We start from the raw sequence: 14,410 nt of genomic DNA on the forward strand, positions 1-14,410 counted from the left end.
TGATTTTTATTTTTCTCTTTAAATTTCTGTGTTTGTGAAAGTCCCCTAAGAGTCATACCACAGGCAAATGTTACTTTAAAACGGAATTTAAACTCTTTAAACATTCCCCCTTACATATATGATACATATGAGTGTTTTGCCTGTGTGGAAGTGCACTGCACACCTGCCTGGTGGCCTGTAAAGGCCAGAAGAGGGCTGTATCCCCTGGAACTGGAGTTATTCATGATTGCGAGGTATCATGTGGGTGCTAGGAACAGAACCTGGGTCCTCTCACAGAGCAGCCAGTGCTCCTAAGAACTGTACTGAACCATCTCTCCAACCTTGGTGTTTAAACTTTTTTTCAAATTAAGAAATATTTCATTGACCTAAGTCCTTTTATCCCGTATTCATACTGTTTTAAGTTACAAGTCAGGCGCTTCCTACAAGTTTGAACTTTCAAATTCATACCATTTCTCACGTCTAACTTTGGTCAACAGTTTTCAGAAAAAAGGTTACCTTTACCGACATAAGCTAAGAACCAAAAGATAAAAGGAACGCACACTGTATTGCCTTTTTATTGTTTGTCGTGAAGTTGAGAACACGCTTGGAAAAGCAAACACAGAGAGGCATGGCCGCTGTGCGGTAATTGAACGGAGTTAGTTAGGTGAGCTGGGGGAGACACCGGATGTACCCTTCAGTTCAAAAACCATGGTGTGTTACAAAGGAAATAGCGAAGCAAAGGCCGGCCTCTACCCAACCAGCATATTCTTAAAATAGGAGCCGGAAGCAGGCTGCAGCAGGATACACAATGGGCTGCTTGCTCTGGAGAAAGACAGGAGGCAAAGGTCAAGCAGAGGTACACGGACGGCCAGTGTTAGTAAAAGATTCTCTCTCTCTCTCTTTTTTTTCTTCTTTATACACTTTGTATTCCTTGAAACCACCTTCTAAAGAATTTGTAAATCAAATTTAAAAATGAGTAACTCTCTGGAGATCTGAACTTGGGGTTGCAGAGGGGCAACACCATATCACTGCTATGTAATGTCAAACCGCACTTTAGAGGAATAATGAGGAATCCACAGGTCAGGTGAGTGGGAAAATGTCTTCCATCAGAAACGAAGGCTTGTTACATATAAGAAAAATGTGATTATCACATTAAAAAAAAGTTCAAGTAGTGAAGCTGACATAAAAACTGAACTACACAGCATAATGCAAACTTTTTACTTATATTAATTTAAAAAAAAATACTGCAACGTCATGGGAAGAGACTCTTCCAAAAACCTTCACTGAAGCATCTAATACTCTCATGTTTTTATACAAATATTATACAGGTAACAGAAATATAAATAATCATTTGTAAACCGACTTTCCCCTCAAAGAAGGCCCCCTTATAAGGTTTTATTTTGAAGGACATTTGAAGATGGTGTTCTGGAAACCAAAAGTACTTCCGGGTAAGGCTGAAGCCCCATCTGCTTGTTGTCTTTCAACTTCTGTACTATAACTCTGGCAAACTCTTCTCCTTGGATGTCAGAGGTATCTAGCAGCTGTCTGACTTTTGCGGTCCTTGTAGGTTTGGTGCTAATGAGTTCATAGTCCTCCTTCATGATCAGGTCCCGAGACAGAAGGGCGTCCAGGGATTGGTTCAGGCAGGCTTCAGTCATCTGGCTCACAATGGCTTCCCTCTTACTCTGGATCCACTGTTGTGCTATCCCGGGTTGTGGGCGCTCTGCAAGAAAGCAGCGCATGAGAATTACAGGGCCGAGGACAGACACAGGCAACGAGTATGATTCTGCGTGAGTGAGTAAGGTGTGAAGAGTATTTTTTGAACATTCTTCCATTATCCAGGAACTACCAGAGACTTGAGTTGTAGCTCCCCATTCCCCTTCCAGAAAGAATATTATGTTTTTACATGTTATGTCGTAGAGCACAATGACTTTAATTTTTGTTTTGTTCAAATATTAAGGGTACCTGCCTATCTAACAGTGAAAGTAAGGCTTCCTCTTACACTTCCTTCTAGGTTAGAGATTCCTAGAATGCATGTGGTCAGCACTCAGTTTGGAAATGCTTTCCTACTTAAACAAATATTAAATGAGGCATGGGATGAAAACTAAGAAAACTTACTGTACAGTGAATCAATGCTTCGGGTACTTGTAAGGAAAACACCAGCATTTGCAGTGTAACTCACAGCATACACTCACCTGAACTTTTCTCAACCAACAGTGGCCTTATCACAGTCAAGGAGCACGAGCTGGCTCTGCGATCACAGAAGGCTGCCTCTTGTGACACAGAAATGATACCATCCCAGCTGTGATTTCCAGGACAATGGTACGCCTTCGACGAAGAACAGTCTTGAGGTCCTCCTACAGAACAGTTCATCACAGGAAGAGCTTTCATTAGATAAAATACCAACGGCTGGGTTACATAGAAGGTAGGCTCTAACGGCTTTGGTTTTGCAGTGTCACTGAAGCTACTTCAGAAATCCAATTCTGAAAATACCTGGAATATTTGCATGTGCATATGTGCATGTGTGTGTGTGTGTGTGTGTGTGAAGGTCAGAGGTCAACATGTAGGATTCAGCTCTCTTTCTACTATGTGAATTTAGATGATCAAATTCAGGTTGCCGGCTTGTTAAGAAGTACCTTTACCCATAGAATCATCTAGCTGGCCCTGCCAACACTTTTTAGAGGAATAAACCTTCATACTGACTAGTTTTTGTTTTTAACTACTGTTAGTACTTGCCTGGTCTATGTTTACTATAAATCAGGAAGTTTCCGATGTTCTCACAATCTCAACCTTCTTCCCTGTGAACTCCCCCTTTCCACTTTACATGTGTCTTATGTCTGTCTGTCAGATACCCGGACTTTTAAGTGCTATAAGTCTATATTTGACATGTGTTTTCCGCTTTCCCCTCTAGAAAACAATTTCAGGGTTCCAACTGTTTATCCTGTTTCTGTAATTATCTTTCTGTCACTACTGAACACATTCAACATTCTCAGAGGCTCACTGCACATCTCCCCAATACGCACTAAACAAAACAAACAAAACATAAAAAAAATGTAAATCATAATCACCATCCATTTAACTGAACCCCATTTCAGTTGTTAGTTTCTTTTTTTTTTTCTGGAGCTGAGGACCAAACCCAGGGCCTACTGAGCTAAATCCCCAACCCCTACCCCCAGTTGTTAGTTCTAAGAGCTGTGTGTTTTCACAGTTTAACAATGTAGTATTTAGCTTCATGGCCTTCTCCCTCAGCTCAGGTGAGCAGTCATAAGGTATCAGGGAGTCGTCCTAATCTCTCTCACTGCCTTCCCTGTTATCCCTTTTAATTGTCCTTATTCCAAGTCTCCTCTTCCCTTCAAGTGGCTTCTGCAGAGCCATCATGGTGGCTCGGTGGGTCAATACACTTAACTTCACCTCGATTTGATTCCCACAATCCACAGTGGAAAGGGGTAAGTGACTCTCAAAAGATGACTTCTGACCTCTACATGTGCACCGTGGCATGTGTGGCTCTCTTTGTGATGCCCTAGCCACATCTACCCTCAACTCCCAAACAATATTTTTTTTTTCAAATTTCAACCAGGATGAGCCTTCCTAAAGCAAAAATTTATATCTGATACCCTTCTTTTGACAGTCACTTAGGAATTCTTTTCTATTTTAATTAATTTTTTAAAATTAAAAATATATATGTATGTGTAAGAGTTTTGTTCTGCATTTATGCCTATGCACTGTGAATACTTAGTGTCTATGGAGGCCAGAATAGGGTGGCAGATTCTTTGGAACTGGAGCTGTGACAGTTCTGAGATGTTGTGTGGGTGGTGGGAATTGAGCCTGAGTGCTCTGGAAAAGCAGTAAGCACTCTTTATCCTGAGCCATCTCTCCAGGCTCAAGGAATTCTTGCTGATACCACTGTAATCCTCCTTCATTTTTTATCTCTTCTTTTTCACTCTATGTATAAGACAAACTAAATTACACACTGACTGTTCCTTGCTTCTGGACTCCATATTGTTCTTTTTACGGAATACCTATCTGTCGTAAGTTGAGGTCAGCCTTTAGCCAGAAATAAGGTCTTCATGATGGAATAATACAGTAGAGTGACATGAAAGTATTCGTCAAAGAGCCTGGCTTTACTCATCTTGGATCTTCTAGCTATGTGCTATGTGATCCAGAGAGAGTTCGTAATCTATAAACAAGGTCTAAGACTAGCTCCCTCACACAGCTATTAAAAATACTTCCTTAAGAATGTGTCTTGTTTCCTGTAGTTGTATCTATATATCTATATATTTATATCCCTCTTAAAATATAGTTACTATGGTAACTTTGAAACACTTCTCTTTTTTCTTATGAAATTAAGAAAAACAACCTTTCCATCATGATCCCAGAATGCCTTTAATATAAACATATTTGTTCATCATGCCACTCCTACCTTTACATATGCAACTTGTCACTTTAAAAAAAATGGAGCATGAATGCAAATAAGAAATGTGTTTCATGCACAACATCTGTCTGCCAAGGGTATAATTTGAAAGAAGGTGCAAAGGCTATGTAAGCATGCTGACTGAAAAATGGACATACCATGGAAAAAACCTTTGTCTTGAGGAGCTGACAGAGACCTGGAGGTTCCAGGAGAACCAGCGTTTCTAGAGAGCAGAGAGGATCCACATGATTCCTAAAGTAAACCGAGGGTCAACAGGTTGAGGGGAGTCATATACGTAAAGCTTTGTAGAAAGGCATCATCTTTAAAATTACATGGCTATAGTTTCTAGATTCTTGCTTATCAAATATTGAAAACCGGAGCTATTATAAATTATAGTTTACAGAGCCAAAGAAATAAGGTATAAAAGCATCACAAGTGAATATAATTTCTTTTTCACCCTCTTCTCTACTAGGGATTGAACCTAGAGCCCCAGACTTGCCAGGTGAGCTATATCCTTAATCTCTAAATTTAATTTCTTTATCAACTCAAATGGAAGGGATGGGGCAATACTGGAAATAACTATAAGCCATCAGATTCAGAGGACCTGTTCAGTGGCTATAATGATGAGTGAGAAACATGTGGTTACCTACTGATTTAGAGCAAAGGCTTATTCTCAGCTCCTTCAACCTGAAGGCACAGAGAAATGCTTGGAGAAACTATGGAGATTTCCCCTCTTAGCTCTGTCACCGATTGCTTACTGCCCTGCGAAAATTCACTGAAACTCTCTGGCTTTAATGCTTCATCAAAAATTAGCATATTATTCAATGATCAAACCAGATGCTTTATATAAAAGTGATTTTGAAGTTATGTACTGTGGGTCAGTGTGGTGTTTCGGTGGGTAGCCAAGTGGATAACCTGAATTTGATCCTTGAGAACCACATAGTAAAGGAGAGAATGGATTTCTGCAAGTTAGCCTTTAACACACACGCAAACATCCACATGTACTCATGCTGTATACACAAGTGTAAAAAAAAAACACAACTATGTGGTATGCTTTAGTGCTCTTTTGAATGTACTGTTACTCTTATGAACCTGTAAAATAGATATATAATCTTTAAATGATTCGTAAAAATGACCAATTAAAGAAATAGCTCTTGGAAAGCAGCAGAAACTTAATATTTATTGTAAGAGGTAGAAGGGTGGTATAAAACGGTGGTGAAATTATCACTGATGACTTACCCATACACGGCCCTAGAGCATCATCCAAAGAGTGAGATTTCAGCTTAGAGACTGTCATGACTACTTAGCTAATGCTTCCTGGACTTTAGTTTTCCATCTATATAAGAGATGTTTGACTAAAAGAGTTTTAATGTTCCTCTCATATTCAAGTTTAGTATAACAGGTATATTTGTACCTCCTGTGGAGGATGGCTTGCAGGTATGTTCAGTGATAAATCCATTTTCTTATCACATAAGTGAATTGTACTCGATGCACTCTGTATCTGGAACAAACATACACATGTTTTGTGTTTACAGAAAAATCAGTGGAAACAAAATCTACATCATTTGGGAATATATAACTTAATTAGAGACAGTACAGAATAAGAAATGCCTAGGGAACAGACTTTGCATCCTGCCACATATTCATTATTTGATCTAATAAATATTATTTTAAGATGTTACGGCTTCATCTTTAATAATTACAAACAGGACTATTTAAAGATTGAGATAATAAAGAATTTGGTTCCAGCCAGGCATTCAATTTTGCTGTGTGCTCTATCTATCCATGATTGTTACTATACAAAACTGTATTTCATAGACTATACTCTAAATTCTATTACTATTTTTACTGTACTTAAAAGAAACCAAGGTTGGGTTGATGTATAGGTGGTAGTGTCTTACCATGGTATGGTGTGTGTATGTGCACTCATACATGTGTGTGTGTGTGTGTGTGTGCACTCGTGTTTATGTCATGGTCAAGTCTAGAGCCCATGATGTGTCACTAACTGACCCTTACATATCTATTATGTATATTGGTCACAGTCATCAGTCCATTTTCTTCTTATGTCCCTCCTACACCCTTTGAAACTCTACTTCTCATCTTGCCCTCTGTCCTACTTTTATTAAAAAGTTAAAAAATCTCTATCTATATATAACATCTATCTATCTATCTATCTATCTATCTATCTATCTATCTATCTATCTATCTATCTATCATTGTACTGAGTTTAATTAGGGTTGCTTGCATGTGCAAGGGCCAGGGGATGCAACTTAACATTAATTTTCCTATTTATATGTTAAAGATAAGGATACTCATTTAGTAGGGTTACTATAAGGAGAATTAGAAGTGATACATGCAAAAGGGCCCTAAGATTACTTGCAGGTATTCAATGGAAGGTAGGTGCTATATAGGTGATTTGCTTCCTTAAATGCAGTAGTTTTATACTTAAGTGATTTAAATTTGACTCCATAATCTAGACTTAGACAAGCTGTCATCACTACTAAGTCATTTAAAAACAAATCTGGAAGTCTACTCCCTGCCTCAACTCCATTTCACACAGAATCTCACTCTGTAGTTAGGGTCAGGCTGGCCTGGATTTTACTACCTAGACCATGCTGGCCCCAAAACTCACAACAATCCACCTGCCTCTGCTTCGGAATCCTGTTATTACAGGTGAAAAGTACCACACATAGCTAAGTTTACTTTTCCCCTCTACATGGGGTTCTGCACCAAGCTCTCCACGTCTCACTACAACTTCCTGCTGCAGCGGGAGGAAAAGACTCGTAGCCGCCTGCATACACAGTGATCTAGTTTATTATTCGGTACGCTGTCATTCAGCAAGCGTCTCTGTGCGGGTCGAGACTATGTGACCCCTGAGGAGCTGGATCTTCCTCCTGAACGTACAGAGATCCACTTGCCTTTGCCATCTGACTCTGGGGTTAAGGACATGCACCACCACACCACATGTAAAATTCTATATGCATCTTTAAATTAGCTTTTGGCTATGTCTGTTATGTAAAGTTTTCCTGACTTTTACTGAAACATTTCTAATACAGTTCTTTATAAGCAATATCCTTTTTTTTTTAAAAAAAAAAACAAACTAATGAGCTAAGATAATTCAAATTGTTCATGGACCAGAGGAAAAATATAAGAAAGTATAAAAGAAAAATTTTTTGGTTCACTTTTTATTTTCTTTTTTAAGATATAGGAAACACTTAACATGGACAAACCCAAATAGTAAGAACTAGAATTTTAAAAGAACTTAAAATATAGAAAATCTAAGTAAAACAAGCCATTCTAGACGTGTGTTTGTGTAGGACAGAGTCTCATTATACTGTTTATGTTTGTCAGGCTGGCCTGGCTTCAAATTCAGTTCCTCAGCCTGTACCTGTAGAGCAGCTGGGATGAGAAGCACCACCATGCTTGGCCTCTAACTCCCTACCCCGCTGTCTGGGCTGTTGTGTGGCTAACGTTTCTATAGTGCAATAATCCCATCTAAAGAAGCTAGGACTTCACCCTCCCCAACTGTAACTTTATGTAAAATAACACTGTGACATGAAAACAATGATAAATCCACCATGTGATTACTAAATTATCTGAAAACATATACTTTACTTAAGAAGATACAACTTTTAAACATCAAGCCTTACATATAGTATGTGAGTGCTTGAAGTGTTTGAAGACAGAAAAGGGGTGTGGGACAGTTTGCTTTATCGTCACAGCCAAGACAGTAGGCCTCTGTGTTTCCTTCTTTGTCTGTTTCTTTTTTGTTTAATGCTCTGCCACTGAACTCTACCCCGAGGTTCCCTCCCTCTTTTTATTTTTAATTTTGAGACAGGTCTAGCTAACTTACCCATGCTGGCCTTGAGCTCACACTGTAGCCCAGGCACACCTTGAGTCTGCAATCCTCCTCTTAGCCTACCCAAGTAGATGGGATTACAGGACGGTACCACCAGGTCCCTACTCATCTAGTTTCGCTTAGAGAAAGATGAGAAAAAGATAAATTTGTAAGGAGAAAATAGGAGAAGAAAAGAAAAGACAAGACAGACATTAACAACAGACATTGGTATCTCTGGAGAAGTCTGAACCCTACTCAGAAATTGGTGAGTTGGAGATGTTAGAAAAAGAATACAGAGTTCATATTTAGTTCCTCTAAAACTTGGATACTCGCCATGGTATTTGCAAAAAAAAAAAAAAGACATGTTCATCAATGGAGTCAAATTGAAAAGTTAGATATTAATATTGCTATAGTAAGTCTTTATTTTGATTATGAGTGGCTGTTTCTTTTACAAACTAATCTTTAAATGAAAGGTCATGCGCTAGTAGGTCCAGCAAAATCAGAGGGGAAGGCAAACACTGTCACAGTCAATAAAGAAACAGTAGATCATGCTTGTTAATCAGTCAAGAGTTGGGCTAGTTGGCAATCTGATTATCATATACACAGTGCAAATGAATGAAACCCAGCAAGTGCTAGCCTACGCTCACTTTGCTTAAAGGAGCTACAAATGCTTTATAAATCCTCAGTTGTTCTGATCCACAAGAGCTACACTGATCAGACAACTGTCCCAGGTAGTTTACATTAACTTTTCTGACAGTTTGGTTTATGCAGTGTGAAGTATTTGAGCGAGAAAACAAAATAAAAGCCGAGGAATAAAAGTACACTTTGGGGGATCAAATATAACATAAATGTGACTGTTTTACTTGGTGATAAATCTCAAAACAAAACAAAACAAAAATAACCCAACCAACCATAACAAAACAACCCCCCCCCAAAAAAAATCCCAAGTACTTGAAAGAAGAGCTAGAACTAAGTCTGCAGGTGTTAGCACTTACAGAAGGAAACACAGACAACACTTATCATATGCGCGGCTGTGAGTGACACAGGGCGTTTGCTGTGCACAGGACCCTTAGCAGAGATCCTAAGTCCACATCTGATATGCTGCAGACTCTGAAACTGTTAAATCTGAAGGTGGCCCATTTGAGAGAAATGGAAATGCCCACTGGTGACAATCTTGACCCTTGTAAATTCTCCCAACTCCAACCCCCAATTCTAGCCTGTTTCTGGGAAATTAATTTAAAACTTCAGGAGTGACATTCAGTTTTGTAAAGTTCTAAGTTACAAAGTTTCAAAGGGAGATTTACCTTTGATTTTTTTAGCTGAATAACAGCTTCAAGAAAAGTTATGTCTTCAAATGTTCTCAGAACTGGTTCAAGTTCTATTAAGCATTCTAAATAAGGAAAAGAAAAAAACCAAAAAAACAAAAACCCAACAATTTTAAGTTCAGATCACTTCTAATAATTAAAAGGAAATGTTAACATTTATCTTATAAGGCTCCACATCAATCTTTCAATAAAACGATGACATCCAATTACTTTAAGGAATTTTACTGCTGGCATAAACAGACATGAGGACCAACAGAACCCAGTTAGCAGCCTTCAAGTGAACTGTCACAATTCTGGAAAGCTGATTCTCCACAGAGGCCTAAAATTCCACAGGGCAAGGGCAGTCTTTAAAGTAAACTTTACTAAGCCATCTGAATACCCATATTAAAACAGGTCATTTATACCCTTATTTGCATACCATACATAAACATTAAGTCACAGTAGATCATTTACTTAAGTATAAACAGGAGCAAATATTCAAAGCCTCGAGTTAGGGGAGTTAGGGAAAAATCCTTAGATGTGAGGTCAAAGTTAAGATTTACAGAAACCCAACAACCAGACTTCCAAAAACAATTTGAAAAATTATAATCTAGAGCAGTGCTTTTCAACCTGTGGGTCGTGACCCTCTTGGGGGTTGAATGACCCTTTCACAGGGGTTGCACATCGGATATCCTACATGTCCGATATCCTGCATATCTGATATTTACATTACGATTTATAACAGTAGCAAAATTACAGCTATGAAGTAGCAACAACAATAATTTTATGGTTTGGGTCACCACAACGTGAGGAACTTATTTAAAGGGTCTCAGCATTAGGAAGGTTGAGAACCTGGCTCTAGAGAGAACATATCCTTAAAAAAAATGAGAATCAAAGCCACAGAATAGGAGAACATATTTCAAGTTGAATTATCTGCTGAAGGGCTTTTATCTAGCATGAATGAAGTATTCTACGAGGGTGGGCCAGGATGATAACTCAGTGGGTGCTTGCTGTGAAGACTGACTGCCTTAGCTTGATTCCAGCACCGTGCTGAAAGGAAAGAACTAAGTCTGGACACTGACAGAATATGCTTGTACACACGTGAACTTGCGCGCGCACACACACACGCACATACACATGCACACACACGCACACAAGCACAAACACACACATGCACACGCATGCACACACTCATACATGCATATGTGCACATACAGGTTACCCTCAAACTCCCGAGTCTAATATATTCTCTTACCTCTGTCTCTCACCACCACACTCAGCTAAGAGCTTGATTACATGGCCTACAGTCAGAGTAGACATGACGGACCTCTCCCTCCTTAGAGCACTCCTTCTTAGACAGAGACTACAGTCTTTGTTTGCAACCTATTTCCTTGTTCCTCTATACAATTTCTAAGAAATGCTTCAGAGGTCTAATATGGGCTTGGATTAGTTTCTCTCCGTCTGTATTTTCTAGTGATGTGAACTGCCCATTTATATGCCTTTTAGTCAACTATGTATTTTCTTTGGTGAAATCCCAATCTACAGTTTTAAAACTGTACTATTTGTCTTGTTATTGGATGAGTCACAACGCTTTTTTATTTCTAGACACAAGTCCTTTCAATAGATATATGATATCAAAATGTATTCCAAACATCTTAGTCGTTTACTTGTGTGTGTGTGTGTGCGTGTGCGTGTGTGTGTGTGTGGTGTGTGTGATGGGAACATAGTGTGCATGTTTGCATATATGTGCATCTGCAAAGGACTGCTCTCCACTTTCTATACTGAGGCCATGGCAGGTCTCTCATTTGAAGCCAGAGCTCACCAGTCTGGCTACTTCTCTAGTCTAGCTAGCTAGGCTAGTCTATCTAGTCAGTTTGTTCTCCTCCCAAGAGCTGGGATTATAAGCAGGCTGCAGGATATCAGGAGAGCATTTATATGGGTGCTGTGAATCCAAGCTCCTGGCCTCAGCTTCTATAGAAAGCATTTTCTACTGTAAGCCAGCTCTCCCACTGGTACTTGATTTAATACAAGGTGTAATTTTTAAAAGTTCAATCTCCAAGTTTATTGACTTTTTTTTAGGTCCTATGGATTCAAATCTAAGAACTCTGCCTAACCAAGGTCTTAAGATTTTTTTATATTTAGAGGTCTGATCTTCCTCTCCCTTTGAAATATGCCTTAACTTTGAATAACTTTTCTTTCTTTTTTTTTTTTTTTTCGGAGCTGGGGACCGAACCCAGGGCCTTGCGCTTGCTAGGCAAGTGCTCTACCACTGAGCCAAATCCCCAACCCCTTGAATAACTTTTCTGTGTCTAGAATTGTCACTTTAATTGGACAAACACTGAGGGAGCCTCCTCACTGTCTTCTCTCTTCTCACACAGTCACTTCCCCATGCAGCAGTCAAGAGGGATTCTGACCTAAACTTAAATTAGATCACACTGCTTCCGGAGGAGACAGGAGCGAATGGCTTTCCACTACAGTGGAGTTGAATGGTGAGGGGCTGGCAGCCACTCCCTTACTCTCTAGGTCACCTTCATCTTCTTTGTTCACTATACTCTACATTCATGGGCTTCCTCTTTCTTCCTCAAAATCACAAAACATTTTCTTCTTCTCATGTCAGAATCTTTACTTTGGATGTTTTCTTTGCTGGAATTACTTAGTCCAAGAATGACTGGCTCTGTTTCAAGCTTCCAACAAGAACTAAAATACAAGCTCCTAAAAACCCTTTGCCTTTCTTCTTGTGGATGCCTCTCAGGACGCTCGCTTTAGTACTGACTTCACAAGCTGGGTTTTTGTTATTTACTCATTCCCTCCATGCTTTCTCTGGAAGAAGGTTAAACTGAGGAGATATCATACTTAGCTTTTGCTCCCTCTGCTCATCCCAGTGAGGAGGGAGCACAAGGCCAGTATTCACTAAAGGAACAGAAGGATACTACTACCAAACATCTTCACTTTTCTGTTAGGAATTCTCAAATCTTTTCTAGGAGCAATTACATATATAAATGTAGCAACAAGAGCCAATTAATTGATGGAACAGTTTCAAGATAGGCATACATTTTCAAGGAATACTTTATTTATGCATACTTATATTTTCTATAATTCAAAGGTCCAGATTAAAACTGTGCACTCACTCAAGAAGGATGGTCTCTCATCTGGGTTTTGTGCCCATCCACTTTGTATTAGAGAGATCATGAGACCTCGATGAGGTATATCAAATGGCAAATTTTCCTCACTGGTGTTAGGCCGATGTCCCTGGGACACACTGTACATGATCTGCAAAGGATTGGTGACCTCTGTCAAAACAAATGTATTTCATTAACTGGAAAGACATTACTAACACAATTCAAATCAAAATGAGGATATCTTAAAAGTGTTAGTTCAATTCAAAATACCCCTCTATGTAAAGAGAACTTACATCCCAGCCACTGTCAGCCTGGTACACCTCTCATGGGAGGAATTTTACAGCTCCTCCTCCTTAGTTCTAGATTTAGACAAGTCATTTGATTTGCTGTGAGAAGAGCCAAACCAGGCAGAGCTCAGCAGAGCCTAGCAGAGCCAACAAGGGACAGTAACTAATAGTTAAAGTGAATGAGAGATAAATGCTGTCTGCTAAAACGCTGAAAGGTTAAGAATATTCATGATGCAACAAGTTCAACATTACAAAGTTCAAAAACAAATTAAGATGCTCCAATATTATCTGGGAACGACAAAGGTTGTATTTCAATATCTGTTGGTATTTATAGAAGGAATAACAATTAAATTTTCACATAGAGTTTTATAGCTACCAGGATCTTGAAAACAGTAATAAAGACAGGTGTGATGGCACATGCCTTTAATGTTAGCACTTAGGAGGCAGAGGCAGGCAGATCTGTGAGTTCAAGGCTAGCTTGGTCTATAGTCTACATAGTTCCACCAGGACAGTCAGAATTACATAGTGAGACTCTGTCTCAAAAAAGAAATTCTCATTTTGCAAAGGACAAAAATGAGGACGTGAGATTTTATGGCTTAATCACAGAGTCAGTTAATGCTAGAACAAGAACTAGAATTTAAATTTTTCTGATCTTTAAGACCAAGTACACTCTTCATAACCTATCCTTAATCTAGTATACTTTATAGTATGCATAGAGGCATAAGTGATATACTGCTATGCTTGTACAGTATATTTTGTGCACAAAATGAATGGCTGGTATATTTAAAATCTGGTGAGGTTTACACAGTTGAGAAATGTGCACTAACCAAATGATACCCCCTAGAATAATACTATACATACCTTCAAAAGGCTGTTTTCTGGACAACACTTCCCACATGATAACCGCATAGCTATTTAAGTTAGAAAGTTATAAATTGTTAGCAAACTTTGTATATAAACCAGTATAGCATTATTTAACAATGACATCACTTTTGAAGATGAGAATGTAAAGAATCACCATGCCCAGTCAGGATGGTGAATGTTTATATGTAACTGAAACTGTTCCTAAAAATAATTAATTTTAATGACCAATATGAAGTTACCACAATAATGGCCTAATGCTGTTACTTACCAGGATAAATGTTTGTGATAATTTATCCTAAACATTCAGATAAATGTACTCTCTGATATGACGTCCTTATTTTTCCCATAAAGAGCAATAACAGAAGACTGTGTAATGTAGTTCTGTTCTACTGACTTTCCCTTTTCACAGGGCAAGTATTTCAGCGATTACAGTTCAGTTGCACATTACCTAGTTAAGCTGAATAGAGTTTATATTTGGAATAAATGAGTCGAAAATAGAAATTCTACAGTACCTTCAGGTGAACTACATGTTCAAAAAGAATGTGTGAACTTGATTAGGTACCAACATATTATCTTTGAGCAAAGTGAGGATTAAAGAGAAAAATCCC

General features: G+C 38.7%; 1 protein-coding gene across 5 annotated transcripts in view; it reads right to left on the reverse strand.

The window, feature by feature from the left end:
• Positions 1-536: 536 nt before the first annotated feature.
• The window catches only part of Ripk2 (receptor-interacting serine-threonine kinase 2), a 31,236-nt gene continuing 17,362 nt past the window's right edge, over positions 537-14,410 (reverse strand). For 3 of the 5 annotated variants that reach the window (NM_001191865.1, XM_017593470.3, XM_039110221.2), the window contains exons 5-11: positions 13,800-13,849; positions 12,661-12,822; positions 9,533-9,618; positions 5,805-5,891; positions 4,549-4,642; positions 2,175-2,336; positions 537-1,702 (exon numbers count right to left, since the gene is read on the reverse strand). In NM_001191865.1, coding sequence (NP_001178794.1) covers positions 1,365-1,702; positions 2,175-2,336; positions 4,549-4,642; positions 5,805-5,891; positions 9,533-9,618; positions 12,661-12,822; positions 13,800-13,849 — 979 coding nt within the window. In that variant the 3' untranslated portion in view covers positions 537-1,364. Of the gene's footprint in view, positions 1,703-2,174; positions 2,337-4,548; positions 4,643-5,804; positions 5,892-8,243; positions 8,368-9,532; positions 9,619-12,660; positions 12,823-13,799; positions 13,850-14,410 lie in introns of those variants that run through there. The other 2 variants (XR_005504472.2, XR_005504473.2) reach the window with 2 other exon arrangements.

The sequence above is a fragment of the Rattus norvegicus genome, chromosome 5 (assembly GCF_036323735.1).
Source record: "Rattus norvegicus strain BN/NHsdMcwi chromosome 5, GRCr8, whole genome shotgun sequence".
NCBI classification, from domain to species: Eukaryota; Metazoa; Chordata; class Mammalia; order Rodentia; family Muridae; genus Rattus; species Rattus norvegicus.